At 41.6% G+C, this 27,305-nt stretch overlaps 1 protein-coding gene and 1 long non-coding RNA gene across 19 annotated transcripts in view; one reads left to right on the forward strand and one right to left on the reverse strand.

Moving 5' to 3' along the window:
• The window catches only part of LOC110151430 (uncharacterized), a 660,579-nt gene that overhangs the window by 629,781 nt on the left and 3,493 nt on the right, over nucleotides 1–27,305 (forward strand). For 7 of the 11 annotated variants that reach the window (XR_011483652.1, XR_011483661.1, XR_011483653.1 and 4 more), the window contains 5 exons: nucleotides 7,799–7,935; nucleotides 9,327–9,420; nucleotides 12,263–12,308; nucleotides 13,193–13,281; nucleotides 14,180–15,757. This is a non-coding gene — a long non-coding RNA (uncharacterized lncRNA). The other 4 variants (XR_011483659.1, XR_011483657.1, XR_011483662.1 and 1 more) reach the window with 4 other exon arrangements.
• The window catches only part of GRM7 (glutamate metabotropic receptor 7), an 871,847-nt gene that overhangs the window by 110,732 nt on the left and 733,810 nt on the right, over nucleotides 1–27,305 (reverse strand). For 6 of the 8 annotated variants that reach the window (XR_011483650.1, XR_011483651.1, XM_070455614.1 and 3 more), the window contains exon 9: nucleotides 16,951–17,088. The exons of the other annotated variants lie outside the window; for them this stretch is intronic. Coding sequence is in view for 4 of the 6 variants with exons in the window: in XM_070455614.1 (XP_070311715.1) it covers nucleotides 16,951–17,088 (138 nt within the window). In the remaining 2 variants the exon portion in view is untranslated. The remainder of the gene's footprint in view (nucleotides 1–16,950; nucleotides 17,089–27,305) is intronic. 8 annotated transcript variants of the gene reach the window in all.

Below are 27,305 nucleotides of genomic sequence, written 5' to 3' on the forward strand. Positions count from 1 at the left end.
ATATTTGTTTATGTATTTTGGATATTAACCTCTTGTTGGACATGCCATTTGCAAACTTTTTCTCCCATTCTATAGGCTATCTTTTCATGTTTTGAATGGTTTCCTTTGCTGTGCAAAACTTTTAAGTTTAATTAGGTTCCATTTCTTTATTTTTGCTTTTATTTCTTTGGCCTTAGGAGACATCCAAAACATATTGGGTACAATTTGTCAAAAGAGTGGTCTACCTATGTTCTGTTCCATGAGTTTCATGGTTTTAGATCTTTTATTTAGGTCTTTAATAGATTTTGAGTTTATTTTTGTAGATGGTGTGAGGAAATGCTCGTCTGGTTGTTCTGTATGGTATTGTCCAGTTTTTTTAACACCACTTAATTACTGGAGAGACTGTTTTTTCTCCACTGTATAGTCTTACCTCCTTTGTTGTAGATTAATTGACCATAAGTTTGTGGACTTATTTCTAGACTATGATTTTTGTGTGTGTCAGTATGGTTGTTATGATTACTATAGTAATGTTGCATAATTTGAAATCTGGGAGGGTCATACCTCCAGCTTTATTCCTTTTTCTCAATAATTTTTTTTGGCACTTTGGGGTATTTGGAGTTCTATATGATTTTAGGATTATTTGTTCTTGCTTTGTGGGAAATGTCTTGGGTATTTTGATAGGGATCACATTAAATATCTAGATAACTTTGCATAGTGTATCCATTGTTAACAATATTCTTTTAATCCAAGAGCATGATTTAACTTTCCATTTCTTTCTATCATTTCTAATTTCCTTTATCAGTGTTAACATACTTTTCTGAGTATAGGTCTTTCCCCCGTCCTTGGTTAAGTTTATTCCTGGTATTTTATTATGATGTGATTTTAAATTGAATTTTATTTTTTCTTTCTTGTTCTGATAGTTTATTGTTAGTGTATAGAAAAGCAACAAAGTTCTGTATAGTAATCATGTATCTTGCCCATTTCCTAAATTCATTTATTAGTTCTGATAGTTTGCTACTGGAAACTTTAGGATTTTCTGTGTATAATAACATGTCACCTTCTTTTCTTGTCTGATTGCTGGGGCTAGGACTCTCAATCAGAGAGTTAAATATGATGTTAAATAGAAGTGGCAAAAGCATACATCCTTGTCTTAATTCTGAGTTTAAAGGAAAGGCATTCAGCTTTTTCACTGTTGAATATGATGTTAGCTGGGGTCTGTCATAAATGGCTTTTACATAGGCATGTACCCTCTATATCAATTTTAATAAGTTTTTATCATGAATGGATGTTGAATTTTGTCAAATGCTTTCACTGAGTCTATTGAGATGATAATGTGGTTTTTTATGCTTCTGTTAATGTGGTGAATTGCACTGACTGATGTGAACCATTTGATTTTGAAACACCTTGCACCCCTGGAATACATCCCAACTGATTCAGGTATATGACTCTTTTATGTGTTATTGAATTTAGTTTGCTAATATTTAGGACTTCTGCATATGTATTCATCAGAGATGTGGCCTGTGATTTTTTTGGTAGCATCTTTGTGTGGTTTGATGCCAGTGTAATGGTGGCCTCATAGAATGAATTTGGACGTGTTCTAGCCTATTTAAATTTTTGGATTGGTTCGAGAAGGATAGGTGTTAATTTCTTTTTCATATGTTTAGTAGAATTACCCTGTGAGACCATCCAGTCCTAAAGTTTTATTTGCTGGGAGGTGTGTATGTGTGTGTGTACACCAAATTCAAGTTTGTTACTAGTGATTGGTATGTTCCAGATGTCTAGTGCTACTCCCGTCTCAGCAGGTGGTGTATTTCTAGAATTTGTCCGTTTCTTCTAGGCTGTCCTATGTGCTGGCTGTCTTCCAGGCTGTTTGGCATATAACTGTAACTAGTATTCTTTAAAAAGTTTTTGTAACTCTGTAGTATCTGTTACTCCTCTCCTTTCATTTCTTAATTTGTTTTTTGGAGCCTCTCTCTTTTCTTCTTGGTGAGCCTGGCTGCAGTTTCACCATGTTCAGCTACCTTTCCACAATACCAGCTCTGGTTTCTTTGATCTGCCCTATTACTTCCTTCTGCTGACTTCGGGGTCTTATGCTCTTCTTTTTCAGATTCCTTTAGGTAGCAGGCTAGATTGTTTGGGATCCTTCTTGTTTCTTGAAGAAAGGCTCTACTGCTATAAACTTTCCTCTTAGAACTGATTTGCTGCATCCCACAGATTGTAGACTGTTTAATTTCCATTTTTCTTGAGGTATTTTCTGACTTCCTTACTGATTTCTTCATTGACCCATTGGATTTTTAGTAGCACATTGTTTAGTCCTTTCATCTTTGTTCTCTTTCCATTTTTTCTTTCTGTAATTGAATTTTACTTTCATATTACTGTGGTTAGAAAAACTGCTTAATATAATTTCTGTCATCTTAAGTTGTTAAGGCTTATTTTGGCCTAGCATGTGATATATCCTAGAGAATGTTCCCTGTGTACTTGAAACCAATGTGCATTGTGCTTTTTTTGGATTGATTTTTTTTTTTTTTAATAGCTTGTGGTGCCTGGCACTTTAGAATTGCTATTCTCAGGGACAGCTACTCAACAAAGGAAACCAGACATTCCTTGACTAAATGGCTGGTGGTGTAGGATCATTTTTTTAAGGGATAACCTATCAAGACACTTTCTAACACCTCTCTTTTCAGAGATTAGCTCTTCTTGGGTTTTTTGTGTTTTTTTGGCAGGGGGAGCTGCAGATACTTTATTCATAATCTTTGTAGCCACTTTACACAAGGATTTTTGCTAACCGCTCTTTGGTAGCAGCTATTTGAAAAACATGGGATCAAAACTTTGGTGTGCCTCAATTCATCTGGAATATTTTGCTGTGACCACCAACTTAAAGGCCGTTTCCATATCAAGGCAAAGGAGCATTTCAGAGTAGGCTCTTTGAGGAAATTATTGTATCTTCTAGAAAACATTGGTTTTAGGGAAAAAAACACCACAATATTGTAAAGTAATTAGCCTCCAATTAAAATTAATTAATTTTAAAAAGGCATCTAGAATCTATCTTGAATGCCAAGGGTCTACTGCATATTTTTTAAAGGCATAGCTCCTGAAGACCATTTATAAAAATCTGCATGGTCTATCTTTCCAGTTGATGACTTCAATATATAAACAAGAAGATGTCTACTTATCATCTTGACTGAGACCTGACCCTTGAAATTGTTCTATCATTTCTCATGGCATTTTTCTCAAGCAATTGTTTACATAACTTTTGGAGTAAATGTGTATTAATTTGCCATACATTTAGAGTGTGTTTATTGTGCCCAAGCACCATTGGGCTATAAGGAAAACAAAGATAAATATGACAGAGACCTTGGCTTCATGTAGTTGAAGTACAGTGACAAAAAAAGTAACCCCTGCCTCACTGCCATCTCATCATGATTGAGAGAAAGTCTAGGAACTGGGGAGTGGGGCAAGAAAAGATGATACTAAATAAGTGAGGCTCAAGTTAAATACTGAAGGATTGATAGGAATTAGCCAAGTGGACATGATAAGGAAGTGCATTTCAAGCACAAATTAAACATGCATGAAGATGAACAACCTATAGTTAAAATTTTCTGGTTGTGATAGTGTAGTGTATATTCAGAATGATACAGTTGTCAGATGTACTTGTGTGGCAGAATGAATTAGCTCATACATATCTGTAGCACCACTGGCCTTGGATCAGGACACGTTAGAGGATTCTTCTGGGCTTTAGATCAGCATGAACAACTCCCAACAAGGACCTGAGCAATTATCTTCTAAAGATGCTCCATCGAAAGGCAGCAAGGAAGTCTATAGGTTTCAGCTGAGAGATAAATCTCATCTAAAACACTAATGACAGTCTCATCTAGGAGAGTTAACTGAAGATGCCATTTCATTAAAGTGTGACAGCCCCATGCCTCAAAGTTCTTGATGGAACAGACACAGTGCCTAACATGCCTCAAGTAAGTTCTGCTTGACTCCAGCCAAAGTTTTCTTTAGTAATTTCAGAGACTGAATCTATGTATATCTGCTGAAGTCATTTCTCAGGATTTCCAAGTCCCTTTACTCGTTGCCAGTTGTTTTAGGATTTACAAATTCCTGGCTTCTTCCTTTCACTTGTATTCCAAGAAACTATCTATAGCTGGGCTGTCCTGCATGGTAGCCACTACACAGATGTGCTGCTTAAACTTAAAAGTTCAGTATTTTATTCCACCAATCACATTCTAAATGCTCAATAGGCATTTGAGTCTATGGCTACCATACTGGACAATTCATTTATAGAAAATTTCCATCCTCATGCTTGCATGCTCAGTCATGTCCAGCTCTTTGCAACCCCATGGACTGTAGCCCTCCAGGCAAGAATACTGGAGCGGGTTGCCATTTCCTTCTCCAGGGGATCTTCCCAACTCAGGCGTCGAATCCACGTCTCTTACGTCTCCTGCACTGGCAGGCAGATTCTTTACCACTGAGCCACCTAGGAATCCCACCTGCCCCTATCATAAGTGAAGTATGTTATGCTCTTCAAGAGGTCGTCTATATTGATTTTTGTGGCTAGTATATTCAAAAGCCTGGGCAATTTACCAGTTATCTCGCCAGATGACAGATTCTGAGGTGGGGGGAGGTACAACATTGGATCCCAACAATTCTCACCCTTCACGAAAATCTGACAGTATGTTTTAATAGCATATTCTTTCACTCTGCAATGGAAAAAAGACTGGACTGTCAATATTTTCTTTGCTGTTGTTGAGGACGCAGGTTCCCAACTGACCTAGGGAAGAATAAGTTGCTATGGACAATTTAGTAGATTATAAGCAGTTGTTGGTGAAAGAAAAGTTTTGATAAACCACCTGGTGTAGAATAAAACAGTTCTGAGCTGAAACCTAACATTTTCTTAAGATTACTATTACATTATTGACCAAGTCACCCAAATGTCACTCTACACTCAAAGAGAAATGGACCTCTGAGTATGATACCATATATGCTAAACACAATGTTGGAGTTTCCAATATATGATTTTGTTCCAGATGACATGAAGTTTACAAGGCTTTTGAACACCAAAATCTTTGTGAATGAAAAGGAAGCATAAGATGAACTGGGATATTTTTTCTTAAGCTGTTGGCAATATCTATTATTACACATATACCCCAAGGTCAAGGAGGAGGACATATATATATATAACCTAATTTGCATATATATCTATTTCTAATTTTTATTTGAGGATAGTTGATTTGTGTTGTGCTAATTTCAGGTCTTATAGCAAAATGAATCAGATATACATACATCTATTTATATATTCAATCTCTTTCAGATTCTCTTCTCATATAGGTTACTTAGTAGAGTTCCCTGTGCTATACAGTAGGGCCTTGTTAGCTATCTAATTTTAAATTACTTTTATTGGAGCATAGTTGCTTTGCAGTGTTGTTTTAGTTTCTGCTGACAGCAAAGTGGATCAGCTTGTATGTGTACATACAGCCCCTCTTGGGATTCCCTTGCCATTTAGGTCACCACAGAGCCCAGAGCAGATTTCCCTGAGGTATACAGTAGAGTCTATTTTGTATGTAGTATCAGAAGTGCATACATGTCAATCCCAGTCCCCCAGTCCATCCCACCCCCACTCTCTCCCCACTTGGTGTCCATACATTTGTTCTCTCTGTCTCTGTCTTTCTTTTTGCAGATAAGATCATCTGTACCATTTTCTAGACTCCACATATATGCAGTAACATATGGTATTTGTTTTTCTCTTTGAATTTTTCGCTCTGTATGACAGACTCTAGGTCCATCCACATCTCTACAAATGACCCAATTCCATTTCCTTTTATGGCTGAGTACTATTCCACTGTATATTGTGCCATATCTTCTGTATTTATTCATCTGTAGATGGGCATTTAGGTTATTTCCATGTCCTGGCTATTGTATTTAAGTAGTTCTGTGATAGGCATTGGGGTGTATGTGTCTTTTTGAATTATGGCTTTCTAAGAGTATGTAACTAGCAGGGGGATTTCTGGGCATATGGTAGTTCTACTTTTAGTTTTTCAAAGGAAACTCCATACTGCCCTCCATAGTGACTGTATCAATTTACATTCCCACCAACAGGGTAGAAGGGTTCCCTTTTCTCCACACAGCGTCTCAACTATTTGTCGTCTGTAGATTTTTAAATGATGGTTATTCTGACTGGAGTGAGGTGATGTCTCATTGTATTTTGATTTGCATTTCTTTAGTATTTAGTGATGTTCAGCATCTTTTCATGTGTTAGTTGGCCATCTGCACGTCTTATTTGGTGACATGTCTATTTACATCTTCCACCCAGTTTTTGGTTGGGTTCTTTGTTTTTTGGATATTGAGCTACATGAGCTATTTGTATATTTTGGAGATTAATCCTGAGGGTTGTCTTTCCATCTTGTTTATGGTTTCCTTGGCTGTGCAGAAACTTTAATTAGGTCTCTTTAGTTTTGTTTTTATTTTCATTAGGAGGTAGGTCAAGAAACATCCTGCCGTGACCTATGTTAAAGTGTTCTGCCTATATTTTCCAGTAAGGGTTTTATAGTGTCTGTCCTTACATTTAGGTCTTTTCTCCATTTTGAGTTTGTCTTTGTGTTCTTGCCTCCTTTGTCACAGATTAGGTGACCAAAGGCATGTGGGTTTATCTCTGCAGCAGTGTATTATAATGGCTATGATATTAAGATACTGACTCTGAAAGAAACTTCTTAATTTCCAGTCCTGGTTCACTATGTAGCTTTGGGCAGGTGACTAAATCTTTTGAAGTCATCAGTGTCCTCTTCTATAAAATGATACCTACTCCATCAGGTTCTTAGGACTGTTAAATGAATAAGAGCATAATTATGAACATTCTTAGGCACACAGTAAGTGCTATATTTGTATATGCCATCAGTAGCACAATGTCCTCATCAGGAAAGCCTGGCAGTATTTTTATAATCAAATTCACATTGAATCCTGGTGATCATTATATATATATGTGTGTGTGACCATTCTAGACATTGATGCCATCTTATCCCAGGATCTGGCAAGTATCCCCTTCAGAATAGCCATCAGTTCAGATTTGTGGATGGATGACTGCTTGGTTCTCCCTTCCCCGGGTGACCAGTCAGGACACTGGTTTTGACTCTGTTTCTGTCAAAGTATAATCCCCTTTTCCACATGTGGGTGTAATTAGGTTCATTCTGTAAAACTCAAGACTGGATATCAATGCTATACATGATATTAAGAAGCAAGATGGTTTCGCTGCAGGGTTTTCTTGTTCATATATATATACACATACACACATGTGTGTGTGTGTGTATAAAACTTACTATGTAGTCTCTTTAAAAAAAAGTTTAAAATGTGTTACATGCAAACTTCCATGATTAAGTCCAGGTTATGGAAAGGAAAGGTGGTCAATAGAGCAGATGAATTTGAGAAATATGTAGGAAATACAATATTCACATATAATAAGTTGTTAAAAAAAAAAACAAAAACAGTCCCATTAAGCTCCACACTTAACTGTGTTAGTTTTAGCCCTGAAACAGAATCTTATACCAGAGAAGTGGGCATCTCCGGACCAGCACTAGTTAGGTCAGCTGCCAGACAGACCCCTGCCATCCCCTAGAGGACAGCAACCTCGCAACAGCCGGCCTACTTTTCTGCCTAGTATAACATTTTTGTTCTTGCTCCTTTCTGCCTTCAGAAGTCTTTCATTTTCTACAGCTCCTTGGAGATCCTTTTGTCTTCTAGACTAGATGCTGCCTAATTCATGAATTATTGAATAAAGCCAGTAAGATCTGTAAAGTTTACCTAGTTGAATTCTGTTTGTTTACAGTTTGATGGCCGTGGTTGAATCTGAAGGAGACTACCAATGGCTCTGAGGACAGTGGGGGACACAGACGTCTGTCCCCATGAACGCTTCCACTTCGCTGGCTTCTCATCACTCCCAAGTGCTGTGTGAGCTCCCCTCAGGTCTGAGCGCCTCGTGTGACTGGCTCTCCAGTCCTGGGTCAGCCTGGACAGGCGGTACAGAGTGCTCGTCCTCAGCTACATCAGTTCCCAGTTACACCTGGGAGCCACTCTTGGTCACACCTCAGGCCTTCTCTGGGCCAGTCCCCAGGACCACCTCGCTGGTGACTGCTGGTATCCACACTTGCATTTTGTTAATGTGTACGTGCAGGAAGGGAATAATAGTCCTACTGCTAATGGGAACCTTAGAAGGCAAAGCTACAAAACCAGCAGGCAAGGATTGAACGCTAAAAAACCATTTAAGTGCTTGCCACCCAACTCTGACTCCCATCCTAGGGTCAGCTGTTCACAGAATGACTTAGAGTGACAATACGTCACCCTAACTCCAGGTACACTCTATTTATCCCAGCTGCCTTCCCCTCTTGGTGTCCACACATTCACTCTCTATGCCTGTCTCTCATTTCTCTTTTAAAATTAAGATAGTCTATAGTGTTTTCTGGCTTTCCTGCTGGCTCAGACGGTAAAGAATGCAGCTGCGATGCAGGAGTGTGTTTGTGTGTGTGTTAGTCGCTCAGTTGTCTGTGACTCCACGGACTGTAGCCCACCAGGCGCCTCCGTCCATGGGATTCTCCAGGCAAGAGTACTGGAGTGAGTTGCCATTCCCTTCTCCAGGAGACCTTCCTAACCCAGGGATCGAACCTGAGTCTCTTACATTGTGGGCAGATTCTTTGCCACCTGAGTCGCTAGGGAAGCCCACACACACATCATTTTCTACATTCCACATTCATGTGTTAATATACAATATTTGTTTTAATCTTTCTGACTTACTTCACTCTATGACAGAATCTAGGTCCATCCATATATCTACAAGTGATCTAATTTTGTTCTTTTTATGACTAATACTCCAGTGTATATATGTACCACATCTTCTTTATACTTTCTTCTGTTGATGAACATTTAAAACATCATACACTTTACAGTCCCCAACACAGCAGCATTAATTGGGTATTAATGTGGCTCTAGAAGAACCCAGGCTTAGGCAAAGAAGTGAAATCCACACATTTTAAATAATTGAGTGCACCACTTTTGGGCACAAAGGCTCACCATTTTATGTCTAATAACTGAGGTCCTGGAAGTTGTCAGTATCTACCAAGACAGTAAAATATTCCTGACACAATCTAGAATCACAGTGGCCATGTTGATGAATGCTCTGGGTCAACACCACCATTCACGGAAGTGCTCTTGAAAGCAAAGACTCCCAAGTCAGGCAGGATGGGATACTTGTTTTAATTGTCTTGCAGAGGTTTCCAGAAGACTAGTGAGAAATCAAAGACACAAGAAGTACCTAGAGCAAAGGACTGTAAGACTGACATGACTCCTGCTCTCCTCTCTAGGCTCCTCACCTGAGCACTCACAATCTGCTCGTCTTCCACCTGAGCTGACTTTCCACTCTGAAGAGGCTACAAGACTGAAACCAAAGTCCTCCAAGTAAGTGGCCACATAGATGTCCCCACATCAACCCTTGAAGGAGGATCCCTTCCTGGGCTGATGGGACTCTGAGGGATTCTCAAGTAAACTGCTACCAACTGCACCTTTAAAAAGCTAATGTAAAACTAAAATTAGTGGACAATCTTGTAAAATTCTGGTAGATATTGGGGCTATGCTCTCTGCTTTAAACCTCAGTCATCACACAGATGCAAACCGAGATCTTAGTAGATTTTGTTGTACAATTTTAGCCATGAGGTAGGTGTGATACTGTAAAATTCATTAGTTTATAAAAGAACAGTTGGATACAAATCTTCCCTCTTATTTGTCTCATTTCCTGAGAACTTGGCAACTGTCAGGTTGGAGGCCTGGAAAGTAAGATCAGACAAATATGGGTTGTGTTCCATTTTTGGTCAGGGCCTACTCATCACTGCCAGTCCTCAGGGGAATTCAGTCTTGCTTTCCTCTGGTTATCTATGGGAGTGGCTCTGTAACCTAAGTTCTGGACCCTGGTGGGCTTCCTAGGTGGCACTAGTGGTAAAGAACCCGCCTGGCAATGCAGGAGACGTAAGAGACATGGGTTTGATCCCTCGGTCAGGAAGGTCCCCTGGAGAAGGAAATGGCAACCCACTCCAGTATTCTTGCCTGAAGAAGCCCATGGACAGAGGAACTTGGCAGGCTATAGTCCATGGGGTCGCAGAGAGTCGGACATGACTGAGTGACTAAACATACACACACACACACCAGAGTCAGAGTAAAATGCATTTTAGGCCCTCTCTCCTAAGCCAAAATGAACCTAAGTACCTAGAGAGAAAGAAGTCATTCCAAAAACAAGCAGCTCTAAGTCTAGAATACAAGTGCTGCTTTTTTGCTTGCTTGTTTTGTTTTTCCATCTTAATTGAAGGTCTTCTCCAGGATACTAAGAGGCAATTTGGGGATAAGGTGGTTGGGTGGGTGGGTCAGCCTAGGATGTCATTCAGGCTGCAACCCCAGTCTAAAAACAACTGGCCTTGTTTTAAGTCTTTACAATAACAGAAATACAGTCCTAAAAGCAGTATCAAGGGCCACATATCCTCCTTACCAATCCCCAAACCTCCCCTAGCCCTGGGATCGCAGAGTCAGAAGGCCTGCAGAGACTGTAAAAGATCTGGACTTAGGAAACAAGGTTTTCTCGGGGGAACTTACATCCTTTCTCTGTACCTTCTGAGATGCAGTTATTTTACCTGGTCTTCTCTAGGAAGGAAGATGATTCTTATCAGAAAGAAAAAAAAAAAACTCAAAGAAGAAATAATGGTAAAAGAATAGCTATTTGAAACCTAGAAACCTAGGCCTATTATAATATGTTTGATTAGTGAAAAGTCTTTACCATCTAAGGACATAACCTTACTTTATTCCATCTGCCAAATCCAGAATTTGTATATCTAATTGTTCTTTTATAAACTAGTGAGTTTTGAATTATCATACCTGCCTCATGGCTAAAATTGTAAAACAAAATCTATTAAGATTTCTGTCTGCATCCATCTGTGAGTATGTTATGTGCTCAGTCATGGCTGACTCTGTGCGACCCCACGGACTGTAGCCCGCCAGGCTCCTCTGTCCATGGGTTTCTCCAGGCAAGAATTCTAGAGTGGGTTGCCATCTTCCAACCCAGGGATCAAAGCCAGGTCTCCTGCATTGCAGGTGGATTCTTTATGCCCTTGTATGCTATAGATGTGTGATATTTTCCTACATGCAGATGATATTACCAATGTTAATATGTAAAGAGCTTTGCTGAATTGGCCTAAAGACAAACACACATTCTATTAATCAAATATACTTTCAGAAATATAAAAACTCACACAAATACTTTCCAAGATCATGTGATCTAGGATAATCTTCAATAAACAAGCTGGTTTAAGCTTGATTTAATTAAAACAAGCATGCTTTAGAGTTAACAATAATAAATGTAATACTTTTATTCTATCTAGGCTTACTAAAAGTCCAATAAGCTCATGTAATGTATTATAGAATTTTTTTGCAAGAAAGGCAACTTAAGGTGATGGTTAGCTGTTTAATGTCTCATGAACTTTTCATCAGTATCTAAATGTAATTAAACAGAAATTTATAAGTAAACTTTTCAACAGTAACTATGCTTTATGGTCTTTTCCAAGGTCTTTTCTGGTAACTTGGAACCCGAAAGTTGTATTGAAATAAGTCAAATAATGGATATTTACTGAATATCTAAATTATTTTCAAATACCATAAAATACTGAAACTATTACTGAACGTAAGTTTATCAAACTTATTTTTAGCTTCCTTTTACTGAGGAACTAAAGATATTTGGATCTAGTAGTAAACACCACATTGAAAAATGTATTGATAAATATACTTCTGGAAATTATGAAATGTTATACACTTAACAATCTCCAGAATGCTTGTTTGACCGTCTACAATTGCTCACTTCTTACTTTATACCAGGAAGGAAGGATTCTAAAGGATAAGACATAATCACTATGTGGAATTATAATGACTTAGAAATAATAAGTATGAAAGGAAAAAACTGGTTATTCCTAACTGAAAATAAAATGGGACACAATTTGAATGAACACAAAAAAAGTTGTAGAAGGTTTGCAGAAAAGAACTCTTGGGAAGGGAATTTTCTGTGTGGTCAAGCTAGTTTGGAAGGGATTAAGTTCACTGTGGAAAAATCAGAATTTGGTTTCCTCTCCTTTAAAATGGCAGAATGTTGTAGTTTTGGTCTTCTTTTCATAAAGACTGTGAAAATTCACCTTTTAAAAGTATTCTGCCTGGACTGCAAAGTTTTATATTTGACCAAATTAACTGTGCTTCATGTTATCTCTATTAGGTCTTGAATTCCTTAAGAAAACTCAACCTTCTTAATATTAAAAGAGGTAAGTTTTGCTTATAACTACATAATTGTTTTTACCTTTGCCATCTTTTATTTTCATTTCAGTTAAGTAGATAATGACTGAAGTATTATCTAGTAATGATCTGTGATCCTATTTAATCAAATGTTCAAACTTTTTGATATTTTCCCCAAATCAAATTTTAATTAGGGTCTTTTTTGACCTCAAACTAACTTTGATATTTCCCAGAGGATCCCCGGGAAATGTCAAGGGATTTGTTTCTCCTATGGTGAGATGTTAAAATCAATTAGGGTTATTTGATATGTTAAATTATGCAGGAAGCATTATCAAATAAGAAGTGATGCTAAACCTTCTTAGGTTATATTTGTGTGGATGCATGCTCTTAATGTTCTGAAACTGTAACATCCTAGAAATTTGATATGTTCTTGTATAATAATGTTATCATATTTTCCCAGCTATTACCTTAATTAGCCATGGGCATTTAAAAATCTTCCATGGTGGTCTAGTGGTTAGGATTTGGCACTTTCACCACCACAGCCCATGTTCGTTTCCCAGTAAGAGCTTCCGTGCTAGCTCAGTGCTAAGTGACATAAGAGATGTAGGTTTAATCCCTGGGTTGGGAAGATCCCCTGGAGAAAGGCACAGCAACCCAGCCCAGTATTCTTGCCTGGAAAGTCCCATGGACAGAGGAGCCAGGTGGGCTGCAGACCATGGGGTCACAAAGAATCAGACATGACTGAAGTGACTTAGGGATGCATGCAATGCAAACATGGACATTTTTAAGTCTGTTTTCATTTTACTCTGTGTTTGCAAAAGTCAAAGTCATGAAGAGGATCCTACCCTGTACTCTTGATCACTGACACCACTGCCAAATTATTAGCTATTGAAACTTGGGTGCATTTTCACAGGTGAAGTAGGCTCTACCTGACTTCCGGTCCTGTGCCAACATGGAGACCTCAAATCACACTGAGTAGAAAGGGAATTAGCTGACATAGAGGTAAGACGTCAGATCAAGAATGTTTAATTTCTCCTTCCTCCTCTGATCATCCTGTTCCTACATCTTATATCGTGAAGGTCTTTATGATTCTTTTGTCTACTTTTACTGCCTTGCTCTGGCCGCAAAGATAATGCCATTGGTCCCATATCTCAGCCAATTACAAGGGTGGGGAGGATACTAATCCAGGCTTCAAACAACTGCTGGATTTGCCAGGATTCTGATAATTCTGTCAAAGCCTCAGGTTTCTAAAAAAAACAAACTCACCCTCTTTATCTTTCATGTTAGACTCCCAAGCCTGGGGAACTTTGCATCTAGGCTCTGTACACAGAAAGGGACAGGAGGCAAGGAGAAGCACACCAATCCACCTGCGGTTTCACAGACCCGTACGCTTCACTGGCCTCCATAGCTGTCATCTTTCCAGTCCAGAGCCACAGACTCAAATGCGAATTACCAAGATGCCTTCATGAATCCAGCTTTACTTCCTTCAGCAGATTCCTACTAAACTGACTAGTACGCTTACCTTTACTGCAAATGAGGCTATGATCAGAAACTGTTCCTTGCTCTTGGAGAGATTACAGAATCTGCTGCTGAAGCAAGAGCTGCCTGACAGAAATTCCCAGATTCTCTGCTCAAAGTTGTTCTTAATAATGACACAGCCTTCATTATTTCTTGACTAACCAAGGTGTCCATGCCCTGGGAAACGAACACCGCTTCCTATGGTGGATTGGTACCTTGAGGAAGCTGCCAGTCAGCTCCACACTATCAATGGAGTCTTTCTTTGGCTGGCTCTGATAGGCTTGGGACTTGGGGAGCATGTCTCTCCAGTGCAGACACTGGGCATTCTGCTGATAATCCTCGTGGTCTCCCTAGTGAAAAGCTTTTAAATGCATGTTCACAGCTGATAACCACCACACAAATGATCACCCTGAGACTGGAACACGAGAAAAGGACCGAAGAGCCTGAGCAACATAAAGAATGTGGATCCGCCCTGGTGACCTCCGGATGCCACGGAGATGCAGCAAAACACTGTAAGAATGCCAGAGCCATCACTGGTGAGGGAGTGGGGAGTGCTGATACCTTAAATTTCTATCACCTCTCTCAGACTGTGAGTGATTTCAAAGGGGGAAATCGTTAAACACAAGAAAAACAGACACACAGTGGAGTTTCTTACCCTAAGTTCCACTTTAGCAAACCAAGACTTAACCTAAGGAAGGTTTTGACTCTCCTAGAAATGAATCTTCAACCAGTCCACCAGGAATTGCTGGATCCACTAGTTAGATCATCTGCCTGACTGACCGCTGCCATCTTCTAAAGGAACCCCACAATAACTAACCTGCTTTTTTGCCTAGTGTAAACTGCCACATTCCCAGCCACAGTGTAGGAGGATACCCTTTTTCCACATCTTCTCTACCATTTGTTATAGACCTTTTAATAATGGCCACTCTGAACAATGCGAGATGGCGCCTAGTTATAGTTTTGATTTGCAGTAACTATAATTCAAAAAGATGCATGCACCCCTATGTTCACAGCAGCACTATTCACATAGCCAAGTCACAGAAACACCCTAAATGTTCATCAATAGATGGATGGATAAAGATGATGAGCTGTGTATATATAGACATAAAACTATAAAAACCAGAATGGCCATCAACAAAAAGTCTGCAAACAACAACTGCTGCAGAGAGTGGGGAGAAGTAGGGATGTCGGCTGTGGCAGCCACCATGGAGGAGAACAGCATAAATGTTCCTTAAGAAAACTAAACACAGAATTACCAGCTGATCCTGCAGCCCCACTCCTGGGCACATATCCAGAGAAGGAAATAATGCCATTTGTAGCAACATGGCTGGACCTAGAGATGATCATACTAAGTGAAGTAAGTTGAGACAGAAAGACAAATACCATATGCTATCACTTATATATGGAATCTAAAATATGGCACAAATGAACCCATCTCTGAAATAGAAATGGAATCACAGACAGAGAGAGAATAGATTTGTGGTTACCAAGAGGGAGATAGGTGGGGGAAGGATGGGCTGGGAGTTTGGGATTAGCAGATACAAACTATTACATATGGGATGGATAAGCAACAAGGTCCTACTGTATATAGCACAGGGAGCTATATTAAATATCCTACAATAAACCACAATGGAAAACAATATAAAAATAATGTATATATGTGAATAACTGAGTCACTTTGCTGCACCCCTGAAACTAACCAAGCCACATTGTACACTGACTCTACGTCACTGAAAAAGTCATCCTGCACAGCTCCTCACAGTTCCTTCCCATCTGTGAGACTGGATGCTGCCTGATTCTAAATCACTGAATAAAACCAGTAAGATCTTAAAATTCACTGGGATACATTTTAAATTGTTCTCATGGGCATAATTATTTCAATTACTGTTATTAACTGCCATTTGAGGGATTCGTTTCTGTCACTGGAATAAAGCTTGACTGACCTCAGTCTTCACTGGTACATATGTAATCACTGTCCCTTATTGAGAGGTTCTTCCATATTGTTCCTGGTCCTACTCCTTTACAATCGCCACCTACAAGCACCTAACCTAAGAGAAACTTCACGCAAGAGAATGAGAATAATGATGGTGACTTACCCTCTATTCCACTTCATCCCTGCCAGATATATATTTGACATCACCGAAGAAAACCATCACTCGTAAGTTCAGTCGTATCTCTTCCTCACTCAAACTTCTCCAAAGCCTTCCCACTACACCTACAATAAACTATAAGCTCCCATCACGGTCCATAAGGCCGCTGTGGTTCCCTCTAGAATCGCCATGTGCACCGACCTGCTCTAGTTCCCAGAACAGATCCAGCTCTGTCCTCTGCAGGGTTTCCACACTGACCTTTCTCTGGAACACACCAATGTTACTCACTGTTACCTTCTGAAGGTCTTCCCTTAAATACTACTTCCTTAAAGAGATGGTCCCTAACCAACTAAATGGCATTAAACCCCATTCTTTGCATTTCTCTCTCAACCAGTGTCGCTTTGTTTCCTTGGTGGTACTAATTATCACTTAAAATATACATATAAAAACATATGCATATACTTACTTATTTTTTATATTCTAGCCTAGTTATACCTACCCACAACTGGATGCAGGGGACACGGGATGGTATTTGCCCATGCCCACAGACATTTTTGGTTGTTACGACCAGGTAAAGGGGGATGCTAATGGCAAATAGTAGCCAGGGATGTTTCTACATATCCTATAATGCACAGGACACCTCTCCCCCTCACAAACCTATAGAAGTATTATCCAACATAAAATGTCAATATTGCAAAAGCTGAGAAATCTTGGTCTAGTTCTACCACTGTATTGAAATGCTTCATGAAGGCAATGCCTTCCCTAGCTTATTTATCTGTGGACCCAGAACCTAGCAAATATCCTCTTGGATACATGAGTGGATAATAACAAGGAGAAAAAGGTAGGTGAAGTGCCTCAGAGCAGAAACTATCCAAACACAGAGACCTCACATTTTGCCTGGAATTCCATTCTGTTGGGATGGGTTCCATCAAAATAAGCATCCTTGCTCGGAATTCTCCAGTTTTCACCTTTGAAGTCTACTTCTGCCTGAAGCATGACGTATTCCTCTGTTGGAATCCTTGTCATGTACAAAACTAGAGATATATAGCAAAAACAGACTTACCCAAAGGTGAGAAGTGTAGGGCACAGACAAAACACGATGGGTACCAGCCTGCTGACTGCCCCCTAGTGGTCTGATGCAGCAGTGTAGCGTTGTGGCACTGGAGGGGCCAATTGTATTCATACTGCCTGGCCCCCGCGGCTGAAAACACGAAACATCTCTGACTTAGTGGCCAGCATTCGGCTATGAAACAGACTATGGATCCAGAGGGGACCAAAATGAGAGCTTCACAGTCATTTCCCCTTCTGTAATATCTCAGGACTGCATGACGATTATATGTGGCATTTCTGCAGAAATCACCTCATCATTAAAAAACAAAATTCCTCTAGAACAAAAGTTTTTAAACTTTTTATGAAAACACAAATGACCCTGGATAGCTAATGCAATCCCGAGAGAGAAAAATGGATCTGGAGGAACCAGACTGCGTGATTTCAGTCTATACTACAAAGCTACAGTACTGGCACAACAAGAACAGAAATATGGATCAATGGAACAGGATAGGAAACCCAGAGATAAACCCATGCACCTATGGGTCAGTTAATCTATCAAAATCTGTCCAATAAATGATGCTGGGAAAACTGGCTAGCTACATGTTAAAGAATGAAATTAGAACACTCCCTAACACAGTATACAACAATTAACTCAAAATGGATTAAAGACCTGAAGGCCAGACACTATAAAGTCTTAGAGGAAAACATAGGCAGAAAACTCTTTGACAAAAATGGCAGCAATATTTTTTTTTGATCCAACAGCCAGAGTAATACAAATAAAAGCAAAAATAAACAGTACCTAAGTAAACTTAAATGCGTTTGCACAGCAAAAGAAACCATAAACAACACGAAACAACAACCTACAGAATGGAAGAACATATTTGCAAATGAAGCTATGAACAATGGATTCATCTCCAAAATATACAAACAACTCATGCAGATCAATATCAAAAAGATAAACAACCCAACACAAACTGGGCAGACGATCTAAACAGACATTTCTCCAAAGAAGACATACAGATGGCCAAAATACACACAAAAAGATGCTCAACGTCACTAATTACCAGAGAAATAAAAAATACAGTGCGGTATCACCTCACACAGGTCAGAATGGCCGATATCAAACAGTCTAACAAAAAATACATGCTGGAGAAGGTGGAGAAAGGGGAACCCCTCCATCCTGTTGGTGGGAATGTCAATTTGTGCAAGACACTAAGGAGAACAGTATGGGGGGGTTCCTTAAAAATAGAACTACCATATGATAACACTTATATGTGTAATCTAAAAAAATGTATATATACAGATGAACTTATCTACAAAACGGAAACAGAATCACAGGCCTAGAAAACAAACTTACATTAACAGTTACCAAAAGGGAAGTGTGGGAGGCAGGGATAAACTAGGAGCTCGGGAGGACCATGTACAGTCTAACACACATACAATAGCTGGTCAGTAAGGGTCTATTGCAGAGCAGAGGGCACACTACAGAACTCGGTCATAACCCACATGGGAAAAGAACATGAGACGGAACAGATGTACGTGTGTGTGTAACTAATTCACTTTGCTGTACACTTGAAACTAATCCAATATTGTTCAGTCAACTATCCTCCAGTGAAAATTAAACTAAAAAAAAAACCTCAGTTAGAAGCAAACACTCCTCCTTTATCTACTGGACTGTGCATTTGGTGGTAACGTAGATGACAGGACAGATATTAAAAACTAAATGGCATACACCACGTGTCCCTGGATGCCAAGTAACAGTGAATGTGAAGCGCCCGCTCAGGGTCAACAGGACTCACCCAAACTTGCAAGTCTATGCAATTCAGAAATGGGACATGTGCTGAGCTCTTCTTAGAAAGTGTCCTGCTCTCCTTTCCACAAGGAGATCACTTGGCTTTCATGATAATGTCAACAGTTCTCCAAGGAAGCAGAGGTCAGCTTCCCAAACTGGGGAGTTAGGATGGGCCCACCTTCTAATATAGTCTAAGGGACAGGACAAGGCATGTTTGCCGTCCCAGGTCCAAGTGATTTGTAAACATCTTCAGCAAAATGAGAGAGTGAACATTTTGTCACAGGAGCAGCCCCTGTCCCCTTAGTTTCTGTCCTCTGGTCGGGAGGATGTGTAGCTACTCCTGGCAGTGTGGGGGTAGGTTCACCCGAGATGCAGGTCATCACTGAAATGTGACTGCACAGTCAGTGGTCTTTGTAAACTGGTGTGGACATGGTCAGATGCTGAAAATCTGCGGCAGACCGGCCCATTCTATCGTCACACTTCCCTGGGGCTGATCAAACATCCCGGGGAAGATTCCTTAGCTTGATAGAAAGGGTGAAAAACCCTCCACCCTGTCATCTGTGTTCCTGAGGGGGCTGTTCATGTGTCTCCCTTCACCCTCAAATTATTTAACCTTCAGCTTGGAAATCATCCTCTTCATCTAAAATTTGGGGGACAAAAATTAGGCAGACTATCAGGCGTATGTATGACTGCGCACCTCAGGCTACACTTTCCGTGTCAGATTATACTAACAATATAGCTTACTTTAAATACCACTTCATTTCTAACTCTGAAGAGAGTCTAATGATTAATTCAAATTAAACTACTCCAAAGCCAAAGTGGTATGTGTTATAAAACACGAAAGTGAGCTGGCTGAAAATTTTAATTTTCCCTACTTATTAGCTTTCTGCTCTGGGAATACATTGAAGGTGTTAATTTCCTGGGTTTCAGATCTATTTTAAAATGCACCAGGCTGAGAGAGAGGCAGGGGGTGGGGGTGGGGTGGACAGAATGTAGAATAATTTTCTCATCTTTGAGAGAGAATTAAGAAACTTGGTTATCTTTTCAAAATTGGCTTCTGAGAGACTATTTTAGACTTTAGATGATGCACTCTGGTTACCTGATTCATATGGTACTTAACATAAGACAGATGCTTACAGCTCTATCAGTTTTCTTTGGACTGAAGTGGACGCATACTCCAAAAGTTCATAGGCTGAAGATCTAACCACGCCCCCCACCCCCGCGCTGTGACTGTATTTGGTGAGAGAGCCTTCAGTTCAGTTCTGTTCAGTCGCTCAGTCGTGTACGACTCTTTGCGACCCCATGAATCGCAAAGGGGTTGTTAAAGATAAGTCATAAAGGTGGGTCCTAATTAGATAGGGATGGTGCCCATAGGGAAAGGAGGAGAAGCCACACAACTCTCTCTTGATGAGTAGACAGAGGAAAGGCCACATGAAAACACAGCAAGAAAAGAGAACCCGTTGGAAGTTATCCCTGCTGGAATCCTGAGCTCAGAATCCTAGCTCCCAGAACTGTGAGAAAATACATGTCTGTTGTTTAAGCCACTCTTCTGGTATTTTGTCCTGACAGCTTGAGCATATTATACACAACTCTACAAACTTCTCTTATATTAAAAAGCAGTGACATTACTTTGCCAACAAAGGTCTGACTAGTCAAAGCCACGGTTTTTCCAGTAGTCATGTATGAATGTGAGAACTGGACTATAAAAAAAGGCAGAGCGCCAAAGAATTGATGCTTTTGAACTGCGTGTGGTGTTGGAGAAGACTCTTGAGGAGACTCCTTTGGACTGCAAGGAGATCAAACCAGTCCATCCTAAAGGAAATCAGTCCTGAATATTCATTGGGAGGATTGATCTGAGGCTGAAGCTGCAATACTTTGGCCACCTGATGTGAAGAGCCGACTCATTAGAAAGATGCTGGGAAAGATTAAAGGCAGGAGGAGAAGGGGACCACAGAGGATGAGATGATTGGATGGCATCACCAACTCAATGGACATGACTGAGCAAGCTCAAGGAGATGGTGAAGGACAGGGAGGCCTGGTGTGCTGCAGTCCACGGGGTCACAAAGAGTCAGACACAATTGAGTGACTGAACAACAACCTACTTCTCTGGTTTGATCATATGAGTACTGTACCATATAGGGCAGTAAAATCTCATTTACAAGATTAAATAATGAAAACAGTTGTCCAAAAGTCCACATATTTTAAGCTGTTAAAGTCTTCTTCCTCCATAACAGAGTCTTCATAAATAACATTGTCTATTAGCCTACTAGAATCATACTGTCTTTTCTAGATTATTGCTATTTCTAGGTATAGGGCTGCTGGAGATGTAGACTATAAATCCTTGTGTCTACGCAAAACAGGACAGCAGTTGAGGGTAAGACACACAAAAAACAAACTACTTAAAGGCCAGTGATCTAATGAATCAATGGAGATGCACAACTCAGTAGTCACTGTGTAGCTGGAATAATGCCTCTGCAACTTTCTAGAGGTGAGCATTGTTCTTTAGTTGCTCAGTCGCGTCTTACTGTTAGGGACCCCATGGACTGTAGCCCAGCAGGCTCCTCTGTAATTCTCAGGCAAATACTGAAGTAGGTTGACATTTCCTTCTTCAGGGGATCTTCCCGACCCAGGGACCGAGCCCACATCTCTCGCACTGGCAGGTGGCTTCTTTACTGCTGAGCGACCACGGAGGCCCCGTGTCGTACCCTTCCCTGCTCATGAATTCTCATCTCACTGTGGTCAGTGTGGGATGTGTGGCAGCAGCCCTGGCTTCTACCCACTAGATGGGCAGCCCCGCCTGCGTGTGACAGCTAAAGGTGTCTCCTGTGCGTGTGTGCTCGGTCCCGTCTGACCCTGCGACCCCGCGGACTGTAGCCCGCCAGGCTCCTCCGTCCATGGGATTCTCCAAGCAAGACGACTGGAGTGGGTTGCCGATTCCTCCTCCGGGGAATCTTCCTGACTCGGGCTCCAATACCGATAAGATGCGGTGGGACCCGGGTCAAGTCCTCGGAGCTCACTAGGACTACTGTCACTCCTGATCCTGCCACTGCACAGTGTCCCTCAAACAACCCGCGCTAATATCTGGGGATGGATCACATGTGCCTCCTCCTCCAAGACTTGACTCCACAGACTTGAGATGAACATAGAATTATTGAGTTGCAAGTGCACTGAGGGATTTCTGATCCAAATCACATTATTGAACAGTTGAAAAATGTAAGGTGAATGAGCTCACAGGACCAAGGACTCCCAGTCCACACTTAACCTCTGCACATTAAAATACTTACACCCAGAAAAATGTTAATATGTACCTGAAAGGAGAGCAGCTCCTTACCAGTGGGTAATGAGTACCGAGTGCCAAGCACCGAGGATAGGGAGAGGGAGAAGAAACAGGTCCAGGTCTTTGTAAAATCATGGCCTCGGCAAGTTGGGAAACACACCGGAGGCTACTGGAGTGAGGACTAGATCCGAAGGTGCTGGCACACAGCAGGCCTTCAGGAAAAGTGTGTTGGATACATCGGTTCATGCCAATACTATAATGGACGTATGTGCTAAGTCGCTTCAGTCGTGTCTGACTCTTTGTGACCCCATGGACTGTAGCCCACCAGGCCCCTCTGTCTGTAGGATTCTCCAGGCAAAAATACTGGAGTGGGCTGCCATTTCCTTCTCCAATAATGGATGTATACCCCACCTGTTTTTAAGAGGAAGGAACAGTGACCCTTAATGTTTCGAGGAAAAGTTGCCTCCATTCGTTAAAAAAAATATCTTGGGAGCTGTGCTTTGGGGTTATAAAGTAAAATGGCAGATATATTCTGCCTGTGAGGAGGACATGAGTTCAGAGGGGTCAGTGGGCTGAGTGTTACTGCCTGAATTGTACTCCCCCAAATTTATATGCTGATATCCCAACCCACAATAGATCCAAAATGTGACTGTTTTTGAAGAAAAGGTTATTAGAGAACTAATTAAGTTACAGTGAGGTCAGTAGAGTGGCTCTCATCCAATATGATGGGTCTCCTTAAGAGGAGGAAATCTGGGACAGACATACACATGAATAGAGAAGACCATGTGAAGATAAAGGGAAATGACCCTCTGCCAGCCAAGGAGAGAGACCTCAGAAGGAACCAACCCCGCACCTTCCTTGCTGACCTCCAACATCCAGGTCTGTGAGACGATGCATTTCTGATGATGAAGCCCCACCCCACCCATAACTTGAGACGCAAGTGTTTCCAGTAAGTTACCGCAATAAGCTTCTGCCTCTGACTAGTTGAGATCTTTTAACACTGTGTGTAGATCTGTCATGCTGACCTTCCTCACCTCAAAAGGAACATTTCTCATTGTCTTGATGACTATGAGAGGCTACTTTTCCAATAGAGAACAAGTATTTCCTAAGATATGTAACTTTAAGGAGCTAATACCATTTGAAACTGAGGACATGATCCCTGATCCACATCCTCTGGAAGCCAGAGCATTCATCTGTATTCCAGGTGATGTTTTTGAGATGAACTTGCCACCTTAGGTGTGTGCTTGACTTCAAACACACTTTGATCAATGTGAGAAAAAATTAAAATGACCAGATTTCATCTTGGTTTTGTATGCATTAACTCTGAGTGCCAAAAATAACATGGAGTATGCTTTATCGCTTTTCCAATCTGTGCACTTGATTTGATCTCAACCACAACACTCAGACTTGGAAGGATGAATTTCCAATTTATAGACAAGAAAGCTGAGGCTCAAAAGGTTACTCAAAACTGAAGAGCCTGGTAACAGCTGAGATAGAAGAGTGGTCCAGTGATGCTTCTCTGCCACTCAGCCACTGACCCTTTTAAACCAGCCAAAGGCAGGCAACAGAGTTACTTTAGAGTGTCTAGAAAAGGCAAACTAAAAGGAACTTCTTCCTTAGGCTCTTGGACTTGGGCTACTCTAAGACAACAGTAAGGTTAGTCCTGATATGACCAACTATTTGATTCTTCCTATGGGCTGAACTGTACCCCAATGCACACACTGAAGTCTGAACCCTCTGATGCCTCAGAATGTGATCTTATTTAGAAAGAGGGCCATTGTGGGTGTAATTAGTTATGATGCGGTCATCCTGGAGTGGGTGGGCCTCTAATTTAGTAGGACTAGTGCCCTTATGAGGGCTTCTCTGATGGCTCACTGGTAAAAAATCTGCCTGCAATGTGAGAGACAGGGGCTCAGTCCCTGGGTCAGGAAGATCCCCTGGAGAAGGAAATGGCAACCCGCTCCTGGATTCTTGCCTGGAGAATTCCATGGACAGAGGAGCCTGGTGGGACACAGTCCATGGGTCTCAAAGAATCAGACAAGACTTAGCCATGCGCACGAGTGCCCCCATGCCAAGGGGGCATCTGGACAGTCATGCATACAGACAGGATGCCGGGTGAAGAGGAGGCAGAGGTTGGAGTGTTGCTTCTACGAAGAACACCAGAGACTGTCAGGAAAATCCCGGAAGCTGGGGGAGCGACAGCGAGCAGTGCGCCCCTCGGCCCTCAGAGGACCCAGCCCCGCCCACACCGTGGACCCCGCCTCTGGGCGGTGACACAGCACATCCCCGTGGTTTAAGCCACCTAGTCTGTGTCCCCTTGAGTCAGTGTCCTTGCAAATGATACCGTCCTCATGCCGAGGATCCTCAGATAACAGTGTTAGAACTGATAGGGGGCCTGCCTTCTGGACATTTCATCCTGGAGCATCCGGTCTGTCCACTTACCTCACAGAACTACTCTTTGCTACCAAACAGGATGGCTTGCTTACCCAGGACAATTGGGGAGTCATGTGATCGGGTAAGGCCTGGAGGAGTCCCAGAGGAGAGAGCTGCCAGGAAATGGGCCTCCTTCCCGTCCTGTGCTAAGATCTCTGGATCTCCTGCTATCCTAAAATGCTCCCCTTCTCCCCAGAGAACAGCTCTAGGATGACCAACAACACGCCCCTTGAAATGACCCTTCTTTAACGACAATATACAACCTGCACACCCTCTGCCTTCTTGTTCTCTTTAACCCTATGTCTTTGCTCACCTTTTTCCTCCTCTCCCCTTTGCTGATATTGTTAGTGAAGTGCCTTGATGTCAACAGACCCCTCCGGCCTAGGCCTCTCTTTGTGAGTCCTACCACTTGAATTGCCCACAGCCCATTTCCACCTGGACGTCCGATCATGGCTCCTGTGTGAACCTGTGAGCACAGCCCGGACAGAGGACACAGCAGAAGCAGACAGAGGGCTTCCCATCTCTTCTTCCTCTGCCCCATGAGCTGTGCAGCCTTTGTTGTCCTTGCAGTCCTTGCTCACACTTACCATCTATCGCAAGCCAAGCAAATGATTCTCAAGGGCTCATTCAGCTATACAATTCGGTGATTAAAAAAAAAAATATATATATATATATATATATAAAACCCCTGTACTCACTGCCCTGTTTTATGCTAGAATTTCATCATTTTCTCTGGCCCTTCATATGTGGAATTTGGGATTATTCTCATTCCTACTTTCTCCAACAAATCTTGTTCTTTCTTTGAAAGGTCCCTTGCATGCCTGTGACTCAGCATTCCTAAGGTGCCACCTCAGAGCCGGCCCTGAACACAATGGGTGGCTGCTAGAGGATTTGAAAGAGTCCTCCTGTCCTGGAAGTGTTCCCACTGCCCATTGTCAACACTGACGTGTCTCAACAGGCCTTCCTAAAGCCCGACTTTCCCTTCCTGCTCCAATCTTCTCAAGGTTGTTAGCCAAGGGAAATATAGACTTTAAAAAGATAAAGAAGAACAGTCAGGTTATAACTCAACCTATCTGCAGTAAGAAAAAAAAATTAAGATACACTCATGTTCACTGAGGCCCCCAAAGTTTTCAGACCCTGAGTTAGGTACTCTCCATAATGATTTCATTAAAACTTCATGACAATTTGGAAATAGTAGGTTACATCACTGTTGAAGTGAAGTGAAGTGAAGTAAAAGTCACTCAGTGGTGTTCAACTCTTTGCAACCCCATGGGCTATACAGTCCATGGAATTCTCCAGGTCAGAATACTGGAGTGGGTAGCCTTTCTTTTCTCCACTGGATCTTCCCAACCCAGGGATCAAACCCAGGTCTCTACGGATAATTTGCTAATAGCTTAAGTGAAAAGCCTGGAAGCTACTATAGAGCACTTTCTCGACATTAAAATTTTTGTTTTTTAATAATTAAATTTATTTATTTTTAATCGAAGGATAATTTCTCTCCAATATTGTGTTGGTTCCTGCCAAACATCCACATGAGTCAGCCTTAGTTGTACATTAAAAGTCTATAAGTGTGAAAAGCATTCTGTAAACCGAACTCCATGTGGAGGTTTTGCTGGTGCTCTTAGCAATTCTTACAGGACATTAGGGTGACAACAACCAAGTGTAACGGCATCGTTATTCCAAGGCCAGACGTGAGTGATCTGTAGTTTTGCAATTGCTGAGTGTGTAGGCACAATTACGATTTTCTGTGCGGGTCCTATTTCACATCCCAAGTTGATGATGCTCACATGGCATGATCAGAGAGGCCGTCCTCAGCCCGCATGTGAAACAGCAACCCTTCGCTTCTATCTCTTACCCGCTTAACTCTTCTTCACGGCAATCGCCATCAGCTCACTTTTGCATTTTTGTTGAATGTGAACTCTGAGGCTGTTGAGTTTGGTGTGTTGCTGTATCTAATTCTCAAAGAGTCTTGTTAATTGGACTTGATTACCTCTCCTTACAAAGGGCTGCAACTCGGAGGGGTTTGTGCCTGTCCTGGGGGCTTTGGGTTTCAGCATCAAGTTCATGTCTTGCTGACACGGCTTTGCCAGCTCCCGCAGCCGCCTAGCGGTTCTGCCCCCTCTTATTGAGCCTGCACTAGTTTGCTTTCGGATTTCACCTCCATCCCATCCTTGCTCAAACTGGGTCAGTTCCACCCTGCTTTGTGTCCTAGAACATCACATCCGTCACCATAGCATTTATCATCACTGTAATTTTCCACTTATTTGTGGGATGACAGAAAGAACCGCCACGTCCCCTACCTGCCCACAGCTCCTGACAACAAGGGCCATGTCCACTTTGTTCACAGCTGGACCCTTCCTCAGGGTGTGCATTCAATGGATATTTGTGGAAAGTACGAGTGAGAAAGCACGTGTTCACAGCCAAGGTGCCCTCCGGCACTTTGAAAGAAAGGGCGGCAAGGCACCGGCAGGATGACGTGGGTGGGGACCTCACATGCCCAGATTTTGCTCAGCTTTCTACCTGTGTACCTGCCACCGAGTAGGTGCTCACTGGATATGATCCCTGAATGACTGAACAAGCGGACGCCCTAAATCCATCCCTGAGCTATTCAGGATTCTCTGCTCTGCGGTTTTAAGGACAGGGATGATTCTAGTGTCTGATCTGGGGCTACTCCTTTCCGGGCATCAGGTCTCTTGTCCGAAGAATGGAGATTACCTGAATGGACGAAGGAGATGTGGTACCTTTTTTACAATGGAATGCTACTCAGCCAAAAAAAGGAGAAAAGCGGGGTTGTTTGTAGTGGTGTGGATGGACCTAGATATCCAGTCTGTCAGACAGAGAGAAGTCAGAAAGAGGAAAAACAAGT

Source organism: Odocoileus virginianus, chromosome 26, assembly GCF_023699985.2.
Source record: "Odocoileus virginianus isolate 20LAN1187 ecotype Illinois chromosome 26, Ovbor_1.2, whole genome shotgun sequence".
Classification (NCBI taxonomy): domain Eukaryota; kingdom Metazoa; phylum Chordata; class Mammalia; order Artiodactyla; family Cervidae; genus Odocoileus; species Odocoileus virginianus.